This window comes from Amblyomma maculatum, chromosome 3, assembly GCF_055883805.1.
Source record: "Amblyomma maculatum isolate TAMU_Amacu chromosome 3, ASM5588380v1, whole genome shotgun sequence".
NCBI lineage: Eukaryota > Metazoa > Arthropoda > Arachnida > Ixodida > Ixodidae > Amblyomma > Amblyomma maculatum.
Genome location: NC_139346.1, coordinates 3815801 through 3838164, shown reverse-complemented (window position 1 = coordinate 3838164; position 22364 = coordinate 3815801). Strand labels below are relative to the sequence as shown.

The 22364-nt window shown below is 48.2% G+C and overlaps 1 protein-coding gene across 4 annotated transcripts in view; it reads right to left on the bottom strand.

The window, feature by feature from the left end:
• The window catches only part of LOC146194126 (tRNA pseudouridine synthase-like 1), a 173397-nt gene that overhangs the window by 5573 nt on the left and 145460 nt on the right, over positions 1–22364 (bottom strand). For all 4 annotated transcript variants that reach the window (XM_084597253.1, XM_084597257.1, XM_084597256.1 and 1 more), the window contains one exon: positions 4537–4771. In XM_084597253.1, coding sequence (XP_084453379.1) covers positions 4537–4771 — 235 coding nt within the window. The remainder of the gene's footprint in view (positions 1–4536; positions 4772–22364) is intronic.

The following is a 22364-nucleotide window of genomic DNA, read 5'->3' as shown; positions in this document are numbered from 1 at the left end:
AGGGCTGCGTCAGCTTACAAAGCTTGTTTAGCTTATGAGGGGCCATAAACATGGCAAACATTTGCTTTCTGCGCTATCTTTTTTAAGTTGTGGAAAATACTGTGCTTGTAAGGGAGCACACCCACCTTGTTCCTTTCTCTAGATTTCTGTGCGTTTTCCGGACAAGCGCTAAGGTTCCTAAGGATGCGTTCTGCAACCGAGACCTGGAGTGGAACAGGATAGCATGTGGCGGATAATCAGTTCACTTGTTTCTGGAAACTAATGGGCATGCATTGGTGGCAAGATTTTGTCAAGGCGTTTCTGAAGCAAAGTGCAATGACTCCAAGCTTTACCAGCTTAGAGTGGGCGGAGTGGAAAACTAAGAGGGACTTACTGCCTCGAGGTTCGTAGCTCCAGCAAATGTGGGTGTTGGCGACTGAAAAGTTAATGTCAAGAAATCGTATTTCCCCGTCAGATGGTAGTTTATGGGTTAGTTTTAGTGGCCCGAGATTATTCTGGAAGGCTGCTACAATCTGGCTAACTTCATGCTGAAGGGAGTTCCGGTCACAGTCAATAAACACTAAAAAGTCATCCACAAATCTTAAAAACATTAAAAACCTTTGAGCCTTTGAAGCATAGAGTCATTGCACTTTGCTTCAAAAATGCCTTGACAAAATCTTGCCACCACTGCATGCCCATTAGTTTCCAGAAACAAGTGAACTGATTATCCGCCGCCGGCTACCCTGTTCCACTCCAGGTCTCGGTAGCAGAATGCATCCTTAGGAATCTTAGCACTCGTCCAGAAAACGCACAGAAATCTAGAGAAAAGAAGAAGATGGGTGTGCTCCTTTACAAGCACAGTGTTTCCCACAACTTAAAAAAGACAGTGCAGAAAGCAAGCCGTGTTTATGGCCCCTCATAAGCTAAACAAGCTTTGTAAGCTGACGCAGCCCTACCCTTCATTCAAACAAGCATGTAGCATTAAACAATAAACAGCACCAAACAGACAGCGTACAGATTGAATTGTCGATTGCATCCCTCCATCATGCGACAAAAAGTATATTAGACAAACAGGTTGTTATCTCAACAACCGGCTACGCCAGCACAATAATGTTAGGAATTCTTCCAGAAGCAACCTAGCCATTCACTGCAGTAAGTGGCGTAACTGTGCTCCATTGTTAAATAAGTGCCATATCATCGGGCGTAGTAGGGACCAATTCAGCTGAGAGATTATAGAAGCCCAGAAAATAGCATCTCTGGGAATCACCTATGTTAGCACAGCTTCAATTTCATTGTCAAAGAAAAGAACTTGCATTCCTTAGTGTATCGACCTAATCTTGCACATGTCTTTGTTTCCATCAGTTTCAGCAGCTACACTTTGTTATCGTGCACGTGCAGACTTTTGCCATGTCCTTGAAGCACTTATGGACTGTATATAGCCCTTGTGATTTTACGAAATGAACAGTTGGAAGTAGCACTGGTCCCTGTCTGTTTCCTCTCCGTCCATGTTGTCATAGCACTTTCGAAAAATGTCGGACTTGCACCAACTAGCCACCCTTCTGAGCTTGGACTGCCACCTCGGTTTGTGCTCGAATGCATAAGATACGACATATGGATTACCACGTGGTTTTCGCCTACAATTAAGTTTTTCTTTCTGACCTGTTATGTAGTTTCAGCAGCCAAGCAATGGCAGTGATGCCATGAAAGTCTACTCACATGGAAAAAGCAAAGATATAAATGTTGCTTTCTGCTTGCTGTGATTCTTGTTCTTGATGCAGGCTGGCTTCAACATTGTGGCGAATTAAAACGACTGAGGAAGAATTATATTGCAATTTTTTCATTCCTCACATGACCTAAACTAGACAGAAAAGGCCCCACAGGGCTAACAAAGACGAATGCACAGATAGAAAAGGACAAACATAAATACAGATAGGCTCGTCCTCTTTGTGCATTCGTCATTTTAATGCTGTGGAACCTATCCAGTGGAACCTAGTAATTGCTTTTACTAGACCTCAACTGGACTCGCATCACAGTCATCACTCTGTTGTAACTGAAACAGGTTAGAAAAGAAATCCATTTATAAATTATTTATTGGTTGTATGCAAATGTCACGTGGTGATCCAGGTGCAGCAATGCCTTGCGCATCACAACACAAAAAGAATAATAAATCAGCTAGTGGTTTAACTTTGGTTAACCTTGGAGGGAAGCTACATGCACATGTCTACACTCACTGCCAAGCTTGGATTAAACACATTGTGCATTTCTCCAAACGTAAAGCCCAATCTTTATCGGTGCCTTCAGCATGCCGCCTTTCCAGGGCCTCATTCCGAAGTACTTTCACGTTCCAAAGTGCTACTGTAGCAGGGTGTTTGTCCTTCTCCATCTCGCGCAGTGTTGCAACCTAGACAGGAGCTGGGGGGCTCGTATTTATATATGTATTGCCTCTCTAGTGCCCACTACTTCCACATCTCACGTGACCTTGACAATGGCTATGGGCCAGTTGGTGGCCTATGTGACTATGCCCCAAGGTGACGTGGCAAACAACAGGATACACAGAAGTGCGACCTCTAAATTTCCTTCAAGGTGAAAACTGTGCATACCTGACGTCACCTCACGTGACCTTGACCTTGACAGTGGTCACGGCCTATGTGACTGCCCCAAAATTACATGGTGGAAAACCAGTTGCCTCCCCCTTCGCCGCGGTCGATTACCACCACCCCAGAGAGCATCGTGGCAGTACTGGCTCGGAGAGAAGGTAAATACCTCCCCTTAGGGGAAGGAGACTCAGCGATGGGTGCACCATCAAGATGTCTACGCAGGTTCCCACTAGTCCCGAGAAGACGACGAGAGAGCTTCTGGATCCAGCCAGCAATGCGAGTGGGTGACTCCCGCCGCCTCTCCCGTCAAATTCCGGGGGACAGCAGGCAAGGAGTACGCAGCTCACACGAGAGGACCCGTCGTGCCCGACCGCCCATCTTCTGGTTTCAGACAGTAAAGCGACTGGTAAATGCCGCACGCTCTCGTAACCTCCTGCAGCAGCCACCGTGGCATGGCTTTGTCTGAAGAATGTGGCATGCACGGTAGGTCCGGGCTGCTATATTCCCGGCGCGTGCAAATCTCCGCCGCTGAAGTCGCACCCCCATTACCCAGCTGGTGAGTCAGAAGTCCTTCTTACGTAGCTTTGCCCTTCCAAGGAAAACCTTGTTGATGTATAACTAGCCGTCATGCCCTATATTATTTGCAAGTTTTATTATGCCGACGGAGAGGCCCTTTCACCCTGCTGCTCGTCAGAGGGCACCAACTTTTGGATCGTATTGGCATCTTGCCTGTGCGAGTTGGCCTGCGATCATCGCAAGCCTCATGTGTACCTCGTGAATTTCATCCAAGGAGCAGCTCAAGACAACCATAGGTGAACATTTAAGGACGGAGGAATTTGGGAAACCAGTTGCCTCCCCCTTTCAACAAGGTTGACGACTGGGCACGTTGGTATGGGTTCATACTGCACCAGCCAAAAGACGAGACACAGCAAAGCCTTGTCCTGTCCTCCTCTTTGCTGTGTCTCGTCTTTTGGCTGGTGCAGTATGAAGCCTCCCCCTTTGCTGCGGCCGATCACCGCCACCCCAGCGAGCGTAGTGGCAGCGCTGGCTGGGAGAGGAGGTAAAGACTTCCCCTTAGGGGAAGGAGAACCAGTGTTGGGTGCGCCATCGAGAGGTCTACGCGGGTTCCCGCGAGAAGATGACACAGGCCTTCTAGATCCAGCCGGCAATGCGAATGGTCAATTTCTGGTGCTTCTCCTGGCAAATTCAGGGGAATAGCGGGCACGGAGTACGTACACGGCGCACACGGGAGGATGCGTCATGCACGAACGCCCATCTTCTGGCTCCCAACAGCGAAGCTACTGGTAAATAGCGTATGCTCTCGCCGCCTCCCATGAAAAATGCCATGGTATGGCCTTGTTCGATGAATGCGACGCGTGCGGGAGATTCCGGCCACCATATTCACGGCGTGTGCAAATGTCTGCCACCAAAGTCGCACCCCCATTCCCCAGCCGGTGAGTCGGAAGTCTTTCTTACGTAGCCTTGCCCTTCCAAGGAAAACCTTGTTGATGTATAGCTAGCCAGCATGCTCTGTATTTATTTGCAAGTGCAGTAAATAGCATTCGAGTATTAGCGCTGTGTCATTCCCGTCCTTGCCCTTGTTCCCTCCATGGGTCGCTAATGAGGACACTGCATCTGCGGAGTGGAATGGGAGTGGGGTGGAATGCTGCCTCCTCATAACCCCACAACCTTGACAGTGGTCACGGGCCACTTGGTGGCCTACGTGACTATGCCCCAAAGGCACATGGTGACCAGCAGGCTTAACACAGAAGTCTGACCTCTAAATCTCCCTCAAGGTGAAAACCGTGCATATCCGATGGCTCGAACTACCGGTGTAGCGAAGCTTTCGCTTCTAAACAAACCTATAAACTATGTTCCCTGCTCCTATTCAGCCAATGACTATTTTATTTAAACCCATTTGAAAGTTGGTTTTGGTCGGATGCCAGCCTCTTTCACATACCTGTCGATAGAGGAAGGAGCGGGAGCAGATGCGGAACTCCCAGAGGTCCAGCTGGTCGTACAGAGGGTCACTGTCGGCCGGCTGTGCGGCTGGCAGTAGCCGGAAATCGGTCACATCGCGCACCGTGCTGCGCACTTCATCCTGGTCTGAGCGGCTGGACCCTTTGAAGGATCGGAAGTCATGCTCGCCACTCAGAAGCTCCATCACCTCATGTGCCCGGTCCAGCTCCAGAGCCCTTCGTAGAGATAAATGGTGTGGTTAAGCGGTGTGCTAAGAAAGTCCTCAGTTGCCTGTACGCAAGGATCGTTCACACAAAACGCACAAGGTGAAAAAGAGTTGGCAAACAAATATTTGGACAGCAGTGGGAGCCAGCATTCATTCATTCATTCATTCTTTATTGATTGTTACACTTTTCAAACATACACTGTTTAGCAGATCCATAGCCGAAGGCTAGTGTCAGATCCATGTTTATAAATATGATATAGTGAGATGGTAGATTGCACTCGGGGGCACGAAAAAAAAATGATTACACATTTCATGACATTGTCACACTTACACAATAATAAATGGCTAAATCTTCATATCATAGAAACACTGAATTTTTGCATTTGTTATGGAAAAGCAGTAGAGTAAGGAATATGATGAGTCATACAAATACACTTTTAGCTATATCAAGGTGCTATTTAGAGAGAAGCTGGCAAGCTTGGTGCAAAACCATGTTCCCCTGGTCACTATAACAAATGATAAATCAAACCCTTGGTTTACAAAAAATCATAATCGAATGAGGAATAAGAAAAAACGGCTGTACCAAAATGCAAAACGCGTGAATTCTCCGATTGCTTGGAGTAAGTATAAAAACTACCTGAAAACATACTGCTCTGTTCTTTGTGCTAAATATTTTTCACAAGACCTTCCTTCTCTGCTAAAGAATAATCCGAGAAAATTCTGGAAGATAATAGGTCAGCGTAGCATGAATGATGACATTTCCATACACGACATCAATAACATTCCTTACTCTGATGTTGACTGTCCAAAAGTATTTAACTCTTTTTTTACATCAGTATTCACTACAGAAGACAGTTCTAATGTTCCCCACGTATCTGATTTTGACTACCCGTATATGGCTCCGATTGACATTACATTAGATGGCATAGTCCATTTGATCACTAGCCTTAAGGTATCCTCTTCAAGTGGCATTGATGAGATCAATTCCAAAATATTAAAAAACACTATTTCTGTGTCTAGTACCCTCTTACTTCATATATTTCGGCAATCATTATTAACGGGCATGCTCCCTGACGATTGGAAGATAGCAAAAGTGGTACCAGTTTACAAAAGTGGCAATAAACACTCCCACGAAAACTACCGCCCCATTTCACTAACATGCATCTGCTGCAAGATGCTTGAGCACATTACTGCATCTAATATTTATGGTCACCTGGAATCTAATAATTTCTTCTTTCCCAATCAACATGGCTTTAGAAAAGGCTTTTCTTGCGAGTCACAGATTTTCGAATTCACTACTAACCTTCATTCCAATATGAACAACAACTTACAAACTGACTGCGCCTTTCTTGACTTCTCAAAAGCATTTGATCGCGTAGCACACTGTCGTCTAATATTGAAGATTTCTGCTCTTAGCTTAGACTCTCTAACTTTGTCATGGATTCGCAACTTCCTTTCTAATCGCCAGCAATTCACAGTTGTTAATCATTATTCCTCACCTCTCTCAGATGCTACGTTAGGTGTACCGCAAGGAAGTGTCCTTGGTCCATTCAGTACAGTTCAGGCGTTCAGTCGTGTCCGACTCTTCGTGACCCTATGGACCATGTCACGCCACGCTTCCCGGTCTCTCACTATTGCCACCTGGTGTCCCAGATGTTTTTAGGTGGCACCTGGCAGAAAAGGACGCCGAAGTTGTCTCGCGTGCTGTGTGCGGAACTTTGCCTGCTGGTTGAGCTTCGTCCCGTCGTCTTAGTCACATCTAGCCCTGTTGTCCGTGACATATTTTGATGTCGGCGCAGGGTATCGATCCCAGTATATGTCCCGAACTCCTCCGCATACCCAGGATTCAGGTCCTGTGCCAATCGACACTCCTGTTCACCGCGCTACCCGGAGGAACCTAGGCCTACCACCTGAGCACGGCCTGTTGGAGTTCAACACCGCAGGCGCCCCTCGACCGGCTATGCAAGGAGCTCCAACTTACTACACCCTGCAAAATCCACGACTGCCTCAGCCCTTCCACGGCAGTCAGAGCGAAGACGTCGAAGACTGGCTTATCCAATTTGAACAGGTCGCCTCGTTTAATCAGTGGGACGACGCCGCCAAGCTTCGAAATGTCTTCTTCAGCCTGGAAGATGGCGCTCGTACTTGGTACGAGAACCGAGAAGACGCCCTAACATCATGGCGTGAGTTCTGCCGACGAATTCGTGAGACCTATACCAGCGCGGATCGGCGAGAACGCGCAGAAAGGGCTCTACAGTCTCGTATACAGATGCCAAATGAGACTGTGACCATGTATGTGGAGGACATGACCCGGCTCTTCCGACGTTCTGACCCGGCAATGACCGAAGACAAAAAGGTGCGCCACCTTATGCACGGTATTAAAAAGCAACTGTTCGCTGGCCTCGTGCGTAATCCACCAAGGACTGTTGCTGAGTTTCTTTCGGAAGCTGTCACAATAGAGAGGATGCTCCAGCAGCGGTCTACCACTTACGACAGGCCGGTGGTCGCCGCTTCGGTTGTGGAGTCGTTTTCGGTCTTCGGGGCTACCCCGAACCTACGCGACATCATCAGCTCAGTTGTACGCGAAGAGCTCCAGAAGCTTTTCGGTGCTCCACAGCCGATGGTCGGCTCTGTAGCTAGCATTGTCCGCGAAGAGCTTCAAGCGTTGAAGCCCTCGGTAGCGTCCGCTGATCCACAACCTTTCCCCACGGATTACCTGCGTCCAACTTGTGCAGATATGGCGCGACGCCTGCCACTGCTTCGGCGTCATTACCGCCACCCGATCAAGGCTCACTGTATTCCGCACACACTGAGCCGTTCGTCGACAACCGACGACCACCCCAGCGGAAGGCGGACCTGTGGCGCACCCCAAATCGCCAGCGCCTGTGCTTCCATTGCGGGGAGCCAGGTCATCTCTATCGCCAGTGCCCCTATCGACACATTGGACTTCACGGATTTCCCATCGACAAGCGTCGCCCTCCAATAGGCCAAAGACCCCGGGAGATTGAAGCTACTTAGCGCAGCAGCGCATGGCGCCAACTTCTCAGCGGCAGTCACGATCCACGTCCCCACGCCGACCATCGCCGCAGCGCGGGCCATCCTGGACGGCGCAGTGACGCTCGCCAAGTCCCCACCGGGAAAACTAAAGACAGCTACTTCCGGGGGCGAGGCCGCTTGCAATCGACGTGACGAAGACCCCCTGACAAGGAGCGATCTGGATTTTACGGCACCGACGACAGTTCCTACGCATGAACATCGACTCTCGCTGGACATACCCGTGCTTCTCGACGGCCATAAGGTTAGCGCATTGGTGGACACTGGCGCGGATTTTTCGATTATAAGCGGGAAGCTAGCAGCGCTTCTAAAAAAAGTCATGACACCATGGTCGGGCACGCAGATTCGCACCGCTGGCGGACATGTCGTAACTCCTAGTGGCCTGTGCACGGCACGAGTTCAAATTCGCAGCTCCACGTTTATTGTAAGCTGCCTTGTTATACCTGACTGCTCCCGTGACGTTATCCTTGGGGTGGATTTTCTCCGGGAGTATGGAGCTATTATCGACCTCCGAAAGCGCACAGTGACATTTTCAACCGAGAAAGCTGCTGATACTGACGTCAAGAATCGCCAACGCTGCGCCGCCCTTCGAATTTCCGCCGAGAGCGTTTCGATTCCGCCACGCGCCAGTGTTTTTGTGACTGTTACTTGCGACGAACTGCGTGACGGGCATGCGGTCGCGGAAGGCAACCAGTCACTTTTGCTCACCCACGGCATCTGTACAGCGCGCAGCCTCATCCACCTCCGCGACAGCCGGTCTGATCTCCTGGTGACTAACTTCACCAACGAACCCCGGAATCTTTTTCGTGCTACTGCCATCGCGTTTGCTGACTCCTTAGAGGATGTTTCCGAATATTTTACGTTTGGTGCTGTTAGCACTGTGCAGCCCCCACTTGACCGTCTTGATATTAGTCCGGATCTCTCGGACACACAGAATCGTGAGCTACGTGCCCTCCTACTAGAGTTCAGCTCTTGCTTTGCGTCCTCATCGAAAGTACGGCAAACGCCTCTCGTGAAGCACCGCATCATTACTCCTGACGACGCCCGCCCTATCCGCCAGCAGCCGTACCGTATCTCAACGACGGAACGTGAAGCGATTCAGACACAAGTTCAGGAGATGCTTTGTGATGGTGTCATACAACCATCCAACAGCCCGTGGTCATCCCCTGTCGTGCTGGTAAAGAAAAAAGATGGGACCCTTCGCTTCTGTGTCGATTATCGAAAGCTGAATGCCATCACTAAAAAAGACGTCTACCCACTGCCCCGTATCGACGATTCGCTCGACAAGCTTCGTCGCGCCCAGTACTTCTCCTCCATTGACTTGAAGAGTGGGTACTGGCAGATTGAGGTTGATGAGCGGGACCGCGAAAAAACAGCTTTTGTCACCCCAGATGGACTGTACGAGTTCAAAGTGCTGCCTTTTGGCCTATGTTCAGCGCCGGCAACTTTTCAGCGCATGATGGACACCGTCCTCGCCGGACTCAAATGGCAAATCTGCTTAGTCTATCTCGACGACGTTGTCGTATTCTCTGAAACCTTTGAAGAACACCTCGAACGCCTGCGCGCAGTATTAGATGCCCTCCGGTCAGCTGACTTGACGCTCAAGCCCGAGAAGTGCCACTTTGGCTACAAAGAGTTGAAGTTTCTTGGTCACCTTGTGAGTGCCGCAGGCGTTAGGCCAGACCCCGACAAGACTGCTGCTGTCGCCAAATTTCCCGTTCCTGCAAACAAGAGAAGTTTGAAATGCTTCCTGGGTCTCTGCACGTACTACCGCCGCTTCATCGCCAATTTTTCCAAAGTTGCCGCCTCCCTGACTCGCCTCACGCGCGATGATACACAGTTCGTGTGGGGCGCCGAGCAACAAGAGGCTTTTGCGGAGCTGCGCAGCCGACTGCAAACAAGCCCTGTTCTTGCGCACTTTCATGAAGACGCTGACACCGAAGTCCACACCGACGGCAGCAATATCGGCCTTGGCGCTGTACTCGTTCAACACCAAGCTGGCGTCGAAAAGGTAATAGCGCATGCCAGCCGCACGCTCTCCCGCGCCGAGACAAACTACTCCACTACGGAAAAGGAATGCCTTGCGGTTGTGTGGGCAACCATGAAATTTAGGCCTTACCTCTACGGCCGCCAGTTTAAAGTTGTCACCGATCATCATTCCTTGTGCTGGCTGGCTAACCTCCGCGACCCATCGGGGCGCCTAGCACGATGGAGTCTTCGCCTCCAAGAATTTGAGTACACCATTGTGTATAAATCTGGCCAGAAGCACGAAGATGCTGACGCGCTGTCGCGCGCACCCGTCGGTTTAGTCGATGAGAGCACGGACGATGAGAGCGGTTTTCTTGGACTGGTGAGTGCTTCAGACATAATGACCCGACAGCGAGCTGACCCGGACCTTCGACCTGTCATTGACCACCTGCAGGGTCGCGCTGCTGATATCCCTCGGCAATTTGCTCGAAACCTGTCTGCTTTCTGTGTCCGGAATGGCGTTCTATACAAACAGAACTCCAGCACTGTTGACCGAGCGTTCCTCCTCGTAGTGCCAGCCGACCTCCGTGCCGATATCCTTTTTGCCTGCCATGATGAGCCCACCTCCGGCCACTTGGGCTTTACACGCACACTCGCCCGAGTTCGTCAAGCCTATTATTGGCCTAAACTCGCTGACGCCGTTCATCGCTACGTCAGATGCTGTCGTGAGTGCCAACGTCGAAAGGCGCCACCTCTCAAGCCAGCAGGTTTGCTCCAACCTATTGCGCCTCCCCGAACACCGTTTGACTAAATCGGCATCGACCTTCTGGGCCCATTTCCGCTGACATCGGTTGGTAACAAATGGATTATAGTGGCGACCGACTATCTCACATGGTATGCGGAAACCAAGGCGGTGAAGCGAGGCACGTCATCTGAGATCACCCAGTTTTTTATGCAGCAGATCGTGTTGCGCCATGGCGCACCGTCCCAAGTAATAACCGATCGAGGCACGGCGTTTACGGCACAACTTATGCACGACGTATTTGAGCTGAGTCACACGAGCCATCGCAAAACCACTGCTTATCACCCACAGACGAATGGCCTCACGGAGAGACTCAATAAAACGATCGCCGACATGATTGCCATGTACATAGACTCCCAGCACAAGACCTGGGACGAGATTCTCCCGTACGTCACATATGCCTACAACACTGCCATCCAAGAGACTACGCGTTTTACGCCATTTCGCCTGCTCTATGGACGCGATGTTCAGACGATGTTAGATGCCATGCTTCCGTGCTGCACGGATAATCCTCTCATCCCAGACGCTGAGCAGTTTGCTCAGCGCGCCGAGGAAGCACGTCAACTTGCCCGCATCCACATTCAGCAACAGCAGGGAAAGGATACGCGTCGCTACAACCTCCGTCATAGACACGTCACATACGAACCAGGAGAGCAAGTTTGGGTGTGGACACCGGTGCGCCGGCCCGGCTTGTCTGAAAAACTGATGTCGCGATACTTTGGACCTTACAAGGTTCTGCGCCGTGTCACAGAAGTGACATACAAAGTCCTTCCAGCGGGTACTGTGCAGACCTCGCGTCGGCAACCACGCTCCGAGGTGGTGCACGTTGTCCGCATGAAACCGTATTTCGCGCAGTAATGTGCGGTGTACTATGCACTCGTTTAGTTGTGTAGGGCACCGCCTCTGTTTTATATTCGTTGTCTGTACTGACTTGCATCGCCGATCGCTCGCGCCCAGTCTGTGCTTCCGTTTTTTTAGGAGGGGGAGTAATGCCACCTGGTGTCCCAGATGTTTTTAGGTGGCACCTGGCAGAAAAGGACGCCGAAGTTGTCTCGCGTGCTGTGCGCGGAACTTTGCCTGCTGGTTGAGCTTCGTCCCGTCGTCTTAGTCACATCTAGCCCTGTTGTCCGTGACACTATCTTCTTAACATCACATAGCTTCATCTGCAATGCCTTGAGAATGCCATCTAACCATCGCGTTCGCTGCCTACCCCTTCTCTGGCGACCCTCAACCTTTCCCAACATCAAATCTTTCTCCAGCGACTCCTCTCTTCTCATCAGATGACCAAAGTAGCTGAGCTTTAACTTTAGAATTTGACCCTCCAATGAGCAGTCAGGGTTTATGGTCGACAATATCGACTGATTTGATCTTCTGGCAGTCCAAGGAACTCTTAAGAGTCTTCGCCAGCACCACAATTCAAACGCGTCAATTCTTCGGCGGTCAGCCTTTTTCACAGTCCAACTCTCGCATCCATACATCACAACTGGAAAGACCATAGCACCTTGGTCCATTACTCTTCTTAATTTATATCAACGACTTACCGAACACTATTTCATCCAAAATGCGAATATCGAATATTTGCTGATGACTGCATTATATATAGAGTAATAGAAAGTACTGGTGACCATAGTGCACTTCAATGCGACTTGGATATTCTTAACAATCGATGTAACACATGGCTAATGACCTTGAATGTCTCCAAGTGTAACATAATCTCTTTTACTCGTAAGCCAGCTACTTCTCACTTTCCTTGCACCATTAGTAACAACATATTGGCGCGGAAAAATGAATATAAATACTTCAGTGTTCACTTAACACTGAATCTCTCGTGGGCGAATCACACAATTACCATTTCAGCTAAAGCTTCCCGGTCTTTAGGCTTCCTGCGCCGCAACTTACATAGCGCTCTTTCCAATGTGCGTAAACAAGCCTATTTTACATTTGTTAGATCTCAACTAGAGTACGCCTCTTCCATTTGGTCTCCCCATCAAAAATACTTAGTTGATATAATAGAATCAATCCAAAACAGGGCCAGTCGTTTCATTACATGGAATTATAGTTATCATTCAAGCGTAACACAAATGAAGCTGGAACTTTCGCTCCCTCCATTAAGACTGCGTCGAGATATTAGAGACTTTTAGTATAGCGTATGGACGCTTTCGTACGATAAACGCTAGAAAGTTATGGGACGCTACTCCGTGTGTTGCATCGGCGCTTTTAGTTGGCCGTACGAAAGCGCTAGCGCAAACTACAGTGGCGACATCTAGGTTTAGAATAAGAAAACACATTTTTACTCGCAAGCCAAACCTAGCCAAGTCGCACCGGAGCCAGTTTCTTTGCTGTGGCAGTTTTGTTGTACTCCCTAACGCTGGTATTCCTGCGCTGACGACTTTTACCTTGTATTGCCGTCATGCTGCACAACGGCCTCTTTTCAGCCCCGCACCATGCCCGTACTGCCAAGCATATTTTTACGGATACACGCGTGTAAGCAGTCAAGCCAAGACGATTCACTTCATGGCGTTGCCATACCAACAAAGCAACGCTACTCGTCAGGCTTAGGGACTGCGCTGCCGCGGTGCAAAATGAAAAATAGAGGTAAATATTCGCTAATTATTTGTGCTCAATGCTACACGAGGCAAAGCGAAAACCCCGTGTGAAAACATGGTAAAGAAGACAAATTCACTCTGAAGCGGGCGGCCTGGACGCCGCCATCTTGTCAACGCTGATCTCCCATCGTACGTGAGGGCTGGGTACGATAAACTCAAGTTTCAGCGTACGCTGGCCTATCGTACGAAAGAGTTCGGTCTCGGCTATAGTATAGCGCATGCGCAGTGCCTGTCACGATATTTTTGGCGTGCGCTATTCCTTTGCGTGTGTCTGTGTATGCTATACTAAAAGTCTCTATTGCCCTTGTCTCTCTATTTCACAAATTAATCCATGCCACTCATTCCCCGTTATCGCACCTGCAACGACCCTCTTATTCGTCAACCAGATCCCACTCTAACTACAGTTTTACACGCATTTATGGCAGTACTCATGCCTATAACTTTTCGGCCCTGCCACGTGTTATACGCCTGTGGAATGACCTTCCAAACCACATCGCCTCTCAGCGCAATCGTGAAATTTTCCATAATCATCTTGTCAAACATTTCATCGACAACTGTACTTAGGATGTCCTCATCTGTATCAGGGAGCCATGACTGTTTTCACTTTATTTCCCTGTCTTATCACATGTGGTTGCTACGTTGTTACCACTATTTTTTTATTTTCCCATCTGAAAGATATACATCTGTTTTTCTGCCAGGTTACTTTATATGTATGTTTTCTTGTTTAATTATTTTGTTTACGTTGGGCTTTTTCTTTTGCGTGGTTGTTATATTTGCAATGATTGCTTAATATATTTTCGTATTTAAAACTGTTCATTCCTGCTGATTTTGCTGCTTTTTTAGGCATTATTATATGTATCTATACTTCTTCTAGTATCCCCCTTGCACAATGCCTCCCTGGAGGCCTGTAAGGTATTGTAAATAAATAAATAAAAAAAAGTATACATCACACGTCTTGATACATTCAAATACATATATATATATATTACTATATATAATTTGGAACTTGCATGAAAGAACGAAAATTAAAAATCTTTTGCTCAAAAATATTTTTTTTGGTCCATCATATTTGAACTATCAGTTAAGTAAACGGTCATAAACAAAGCGCGCTCTCTTGAAAACAGGGATGCAGGCCAAATTGTACAGACGATTCAAGCAGGAAAATTGCAATAAAACATCTACAGTACTTCTAGGGGTCACTGATTGTTGTTCGAGGCTTGGGCAGGTGTACTGAGAACTAAAATATGACGAGTCAAGAATCAAAAGAAAGAGAATTTATGTGGTGATGTGCCACAGTGTGCGCCCAGTCTGTTATCGAAAAGAACTTATAAACTTTTGGTCCCCCCACAGGACTGCTAAGAGAATGGTTAACTGCACCACTCCAAGAGGAGAGAGTAGACTTCAAGTGCACAATGTCATATTTGGGCTCAATAAGTATATGCGTATAAAAATAGTCCCTTGTGCACCCACATTGCGAGATGAGCTCCCCCCCCCCCCCCCCCCATGCAGCAGACACGGTTATGCCCCCTGGGCTTCCTTAATGTAGATAGAAATCTGCATCAGAAATATTGCTTCCAGAGATCCAAGCTCGCATGCTGGGTAAGAGTGACACGGCATTGGTGCCTGATGTGTATGTATCCAATACTGTTATCTGGTTGCAGAATACTTTTATGGCCTTGTGTCCCCTTTTTACATATACGCCTTTTTTGTAGACTAAGTCTCAGTTGAGTTCCGGTGTTCGTGTTGTCTCTTTTACCTTCATCCACATGTTTGCTTGCACTGGAATAATGTCTCACAATTGTGTTAGAAACCAACCAGTACAGCCTACTACGCTTAGCCTTCGCAGCTACATGTAAGCACCAAGCGCGAGGCTTTAGTGGCAGCTGGCAAAGTGCAATGCACTTTAAGTTATGCGATGCGAGAATCATTTTTAAAAATGCCCTCGGCTTTCGCCCGCCCACCAAGCTCTCTCTTACGTCTACACTGACGATGCTGAGCGCCTGGTTGCACACCTCAGAGAAGGGCTAGTATACGCACCAAGAGAAAAAATGGGGAAACTTAAGCCTCAGCTTTACATGGTCTTTCTGTGAATATTTAAAAATGTTCCTTGTTTGAATTACTTCATTTATAAAAATACTACTACTGTCACACCAGTACATGTTGTGCCCGGGCAAGCTACTCGGATTCCGCTCAGCCGAACGTCAATCTTCTGCTAACGCCTCATTCCCAGGCGAAAAAAACTCTTTTCCTGCTGGATTACGGAACCGTGTACCCAAATTATCTAGCTGGAAAACTGTGCTTTCCAGCTGGGACAAAGCAATTCCAGCTGGAATTTCTCTATTTTCTGCTGGATTATGGAACTGGAAATCATATCCCCCAGTCAAGCTCCAGCTGGAAAATGGCAATCCAGCTAGAAAGTTCGCTGTGTTTTTCCAGCTGAAATGGGCAAGCTAGACGTCTATTTTCATCCCTGTGCAGCTCTGCAAGAAACCACAGCCTTCACACCGCGGCAGAAGATGCTCATTGGACCTCTCAGGCTGTCTCCAGAATGGTTTCCCAAGCAGGAGATTCTCACAAGCGTTCGTCGAGTGCAAGGAGGGGACTTCATGGCTGTTGCCCCAGTCTTGTACTGTGCTGAATTGGATTCACTGCCGCAGACGAGGCAACTCTCGATCATGAGACGAGAGCCCGACCCCTTGAACATTATGTACAGACAGGGGAAGAAACACGCAAACAAACAAGCACTGTTTCTTCCCCTGTCTTCGTTTTTCGCGCTGTACATAATGTTGAACGTTCACCAACTCACCCAGTTTTACACAACACTGGCGGGACACTCCAGGTGTTACCCTGCAACTGGCTAGCACCAGTGACCTGATGGATGCTGCTCGACTGGCGCCAAGAACATTGGCATGGTGAATATCCCTCAAACGCCAGACTTCCTCTTACCTAGATTATGGTAGCTTAGAGAAAGGCTTAGTGTACCATTCTGTTAATGAGGGTGTTGTTGCTGGCTGTAGGTTTAACATTGCTAAAAAGAGAACAGCACAAGTACAGGACAAAGCGAGAAAAAAACAACACAGGTGCTTACAACTGAGGTTTATTCAAAAGGTGCCCATATAGTAAATAGCCTCGAAGCAAGCTTCCAGCTCTGTCAATGTTAAGTGCGCTGTAAATGGCTGCATAAAGCATTAAATTCTTGAAATCTACACAAAGTTTTGAGGACGGGTGCCTATGGGAAGAGTGACACGAGAAAATGAAAATAACAAGATGTAGGTGAAGGATGGAAATTGGGCATGTGGTTAGGTAAAAAAAATCATGACTAGCACTTTATGCAAAAAGTTGAAAAGACCCAAGAGACGTGCAATTACTTTTGACGAATAGACTGCTGACACACGTCTCGCTACGGGTTTGAGTCAGGTAAGCATCATGTATATCCCGTGTGTGTTTTCCATGTCTTTTCAACATCCTCAACATGCTCGCAGCTGGCACGCAAGAGCATTGTTTGCAGTGAATATGCAGGTTTCTACCAGTGTCGGGCTTGAGTAAGTGTGAGTGTTCCATCAGATGCTCGTTGATGCATCTTCCTGTTGGTCCAATGCAGTATGTTTGTATATCAGTAGTTGGCTTACTTTGTAGTAGTTGAGCCGGCTCAGTTCAGTTCAGTCGTGTCCGACCCTTTGTGACCCTATGGACCATATCACGCCACGCTTTCCGGTCTCTATCTTCCTAACATCACATAACTTCATCTGCAGTGCCTCGAGGATGCTATCTAACCACCGAGTTCGCTGTTTACCCCTTCTTCGGTGACCCTAAACCTTTCCCAACATCAAATCTTTATCAAGTGACTCCTCTCTTCTCATCAGATGACCAAAGTAGCTGAGCTTTAACTTTAGAATTTGACCCTCCAATGAGCAGTCAGGGTTTATGGTCAACAATACTGACTGATTTGAACTTCTGGCAGTCCAAAGAACTCTCAAGAGTCTCCGCCAGCACTACAATTAAAATGCGTCAATTCTTCGGCGGTCCGCCTTCTTCACAGTCCACCTCCAGCTACCAGGGCTACCGGGGCGCAATACGAGCGCCATCAGAGATGTGTATGGTGAGTGCCAAATAAACTTTGCTTTTCACCTGCCACGCTCGTTGTGTGGCTGACCTGATGACACATGGTGTCAGAAGTGACACCATTGACATGGAGGGACTGAAAGCCCCAGAGCCGCTCCAGTTCTCCGGAAACGTTGCCGAGAACTGGAGACGTTTCAAGCAACGCCTGGAAATCTTCACGACGGCAACAGAACCGACGGTGGCCAGAAGCGAAAAACAGAAGAAGCATTGCTACTGCACATGGCTGGTGAACAAGCCGTCAACGTATACAACACGTTCGGACTGGAAGGCCAGCCTACCTTCAAAAGTTCCATGACTACTACTGCTTGCCGAAGAAAAATGAGACCTACGAGTATGTCATCTTTCGCATGCGAGAACAGACTGAGGGGGAGTCGTTCGAGTAGTTTTACCGGGATATGCTGCTGAAAGCCCAAACTTGCAAATTCAGCAGTCTGGTTGATTCCATGATTCGAGACCAAATTGTATATCGGACCAAAACCTGGGCATGTTTGCTGGTTGTATGCGCCACGCTCTGTTAAGAGGCTACTAAGCTTCCAGTCAGGGCATTCCAATTTGGTGAAAGATAGCATTGCCACCTCCAGTATTCGCGCTGCTCTGAATAAGTGTGCCCCCATCTGACTGAGGCAAGCGTGAAAAGGCAAATTGCCAGGCTTCGGGAGGCAGGTTTTCCAGAGGTCCCGACTGGAAGGCTATGCGAAAGAATAGTGTCCAAAATGAAATCTAACCCCATGCGTAAAGCTGCCAAGCGCCAGAAGGTCGCTGTTATGTAGGGAATAACTGCGAAAGTTGGCCATAAATTTGAAGTTGCCGTTTTATTTCCGTCTTGAAGAAAGTTGAGCAATATATGCCCGGCTGTACAACGAAAGCGCGAGTCCCTACTAGGTAGGAGGGCCGAAAGTGACTGTACTGTTAACCATGCTGAAAGGAGGGTAAACTGCGTAAAAGGGGTTGTATACAAAATCCCCCCGTCCTGTGGTGCGTGGAATGTAGGACAGACAGGACGTTGCCTAAACGACTGCCTGAGGGAATACTCTAATTCTTTGGACAAAGCAAGCGGCTCGAATTTAGCTCTGCATTGCAGACAACGGGAACACACCCGCACCCCTTTGCTTCAAGAGAAGTCTGTCATTTTCAAACACAAAGATCAGACGGTAAAAGAATTAGTAGACGCGTATCACATTGATAAGGGGGCTCCACGTGTGTCGCAAAACCGTCCTTGTTACTGATTAACCATGAAATTGCCTTTCTTGAGAAGTCGTTGCAGGAAGATTAAGATTAGGATACATTGTTTTTTTTTGTGTGTGTATTTTGGCAGGATTATGTATAAATGTTGTTCGTGATAATAAACCTTTAGTTGAAAGTCGGCGCTCGTGTTGTTGTGTGTGTTAACGGCCTCATTTTTTTGCGCTGTTAAACAATTAATAATCCAACAAAGGCTGCTCTGCAAACAGGACTTATCCCTTGAGAAAGTGGTCGGCAAGATTAAGACAGATGAGCTATCGACTAAGCAGAGTAAGCTGTGGAACGAACAAGAACAAACGATTCACTCCGTGAACCAAGGGTTCAGGAAACAGAGGATGCAGCCATGAGCTGTGAACAGACAATACGCTATGACAAGTGTGCCTAAGTTCCCAAGGGGCCAGCTTGCCCGGCAGCAGGTAAAGAGTGCCGCAAATGCAAAAAGGTCATTTTGCAGCATGTTCCATGCTGCAACCATCCATGAAGTTCACGAGGAGCAAACAACTGAGGACGAATTTGACATTCTGGAGGTAGGCAGCCAGAGCTTGGAAGCAAAGTCTGAGTGGCTCGCACCAGCGAAGGTGGGAGGTATCGACCGGGGCACAGGTGAACTTTTTTCCATTGTCGTGTTGGAAATGAATGGGGCACAAAGCGCCGCTTAGGAGGAGCTCAACAATTTTGCACAGCTAGAATGGAGGGACAATTGCGCATGTTGGTAAAACGCAGTGCTCAGTGGCGTGCAATGGAATGGAGCAGGTTGTCGAGTTGTTCATAGTCAAGAAATCCCGTACTCCCATTCTGAGTCTTCTTGCCTGTGAGCTTATTGGATTTGTTAAACGCGTTACTGCAGTCACCTGCAACGATGCGGTGTCAGAGTATCCGGAGGCCTGGGATGCGTCAAACAAATGTACCATATAGTCCTAAAGGATAGAGCCACTTCTGCAGTGTCAGCAGCTCGTCAGGTGCCACAGGCATTGCTACAATTGTTAGAGCAAGAGTTGAAGTTCTTGTCCGAGGCCAACATAACCAAGAAGGTGCAGGAGACAATGGACTGGGTGAGTCCCTTGGTCATCGCTTTGAAGAAGAATGGTAGACTTAGGATTTGTCCCCGGGCTATAACTAAGTCTGTGAAACGAGAACATCATCAGCTGCCTAAACGTGAACCAGGTGGCAATATTCACGCTGAGCTAGCTGGTGCTCGATGGTTCTCAATTCCGGATGCCAAGTCAAGTTTCCATCAGATTTCATTGGACCCGGAAGCTGCAAGAATATGTACTTTTGCCACTCCTTTCAGAAGGTACCAGTACCTGCGGATGCGGCGTTGCCTCAGCCCTAGAGGTATTTCAGAAGGCTATATATCAGATCCTAGAGGGACTCCCTGGGGTTAGAGACTATGTTCTCGTGTGGGGCAGGAAATGAGAAGAGTATGAAAAAAGGTTGCAGGCAGTGCTAGAGGAGGCCAAGAAGCAGGGACTCATTCTCAACCTGGCCAAGTGTAAGCTAGGCCAAAAGCAAATAGAGTTCCTGGGTGATGTGATCAGTAACAAAGGCATTTCTCCTAGGCCAGATCACAGCTGGTTCGTGAAACTGCCGAGCACTGTGAACTGGCAGAAGTGATATGTTGCCTTCAAGAACACCTCCCATTGCCTGGCCTTTTCAAGCCATTTGATGGTGAGCTGATGGAGGTCGCTGGTGTACTGTTCAAAGGAACAAAAGTAGTCATTCCCCGTACTATGTGAAAAAGGATGCTAGATAGGATCCATGACGGTCACTTCGGCATTAACAAATGCAAGGCCAGGGCTAGAGGACTGGTCTTCTGGCCAGGCCTCCCTACTGACATTGCAACATTGATTCATGGTTGTCATGTTTGCCAACAATTTGCCTACCAGCAGCCAAAGGAACCCCTGCTCATGCGTGAAGTGCCACACCTGCCCTGGGCGAGGGTAGGAGCTGATCTATTTGAGTACGGTGGCAATTCCTATGTGATAACGTATGATGCACTCACTAATTTTCCTGAAGTGGAGCGACTTCAAGGTATCACTGCACAAGCTGTCATAGAAGCTTTGGGTAGCATGTTTGCCAGGCACGGCATACCCCTGGAAGTCAGCAGTGACAATGGCCCACAATTCAAATCAAAGGAATTTTGACAATTTGCCCCCCCCCCCCCTTCGTTCCATTTCAAGTCCCCACTTTCCCCGCTCTAATGGCCTAGCAAAGAAAGAAGTGCAAATTGTGAAACGCATTCTCACGAAAACATCTGACTTTATGAAGGTTTTCGCCTTGGCTTCCTGAGTTACAGGTCTGCACCCTTGGAAGATGGCCGATGTCCAAGCAAGCTGCTCATGGGACGATACCTTAGGTCCAGACTCCCAGACTGCACTGTATATCCCAGCCAGTCGAACACAAGCAGAACTGCAGCAGAGGAAGGCAACTGAGGCCACTGCAAACTGGTGACATTGTGCAGCTGAGGGACGATAGGACAGGAGGTGCAGGACGAAGTGGCTCCCATGATCACCTCTGGTCATAACTAAAGACAGGCATGAGTTACGATGCACCTCCTCCTAATAAAAGGTAACTTTGTGAAGAGAGATGACACTGAGGAGTCTGGCCTCGGTGCATCTGAACCAGAACCTGTGGTGGATGCTGAAGTTCCTCATCCTGTTGAGCATCAGCCCATCTCGCCTAATATGCGATCTGCTCTGGCAACGACTCCAAGGAGACAGCAAAGTGCTAGTGAATGTGTAATCAGGCGGTCCACGAGAACTGTTCAACCTAGGGTGTGCCTGACCTATGATGAACATTTTCAACAGTTAACTGAGTAGTTATTTTTGTGCTCTTTGTGTTGAGAGTAGCCTCAGGATGATGTATCGGTAGCTGGCTTACTTTGTAGTAGTTGAGCTGGCAACAAGGGTGCAACACGAGCACCACCAAATAGATGTATACAGTGAGCACCAAATAAGCTTTGCTTTTCACTCTCCTCGCTCGTTGTATGTGACTGACCTGACGATACAGTTTTCGTCTCGACCGAGGTGGCGTTAAGGAGAGATGAGACAAGCATGTCAGGAGTCCATCTTGAGAAGCCCGTTTACTGACGAGGTGCCTGATATTTATAGAACAGTCTACGTCATAAGTGACGATAAACTCCATGGTCGAAGACAAAAGTACACTCATATTCCGTAGAACAGAAACAGAAACAGGATGACATCAGAACTAGAACCAAATGCGTGGAACTACATGATATAACAGGATGCACCACACGATAGCGGTATCTCATATCCAACAGGCATTTTGTGCTAAATCTTGCACGTGCTTTTTGGTGCCTCTTGAATGACTCTTTTGCAGAGGATTCCTAATTTGTTGGGCGCCTGGAAAGCTCTCAGCATTCCATGTTTTCGAGCTACCTTCTAGAGTCTGTGGCTTACTTCGTGTATATACGGAATCACCGCTGTTCTTGACCAATCCAGGCTGCTGCTAGTGTGATGGTAATAGCAACTCTTGCAGTAGTTTTTCTGCCAAGCCAGCCAGGAGTGAGATGGGGAACTTTGCGTCTGTCAACAGTCAAACTTGCGCCTGGAAGTTGGTGAAAGCATGATCACTTAACTGCGTTCCTTGGAGCTGAACTGGCAGTTCTATGCTTCACTAATTTTGAGTGCGCTGAAGAAAAGGGTAGGAGGCTCTAGGAGGAGTGCGGCATATATCTCCAGAAAATGTGACCTGGTGTAATCCTGAGGGCCATGTCAAGGAACTAGAAGGGTAGAAGGCTCCTCATGAAGCATGGTGCGCAGATGCAGCAAATGTGACTTGGTGCCATT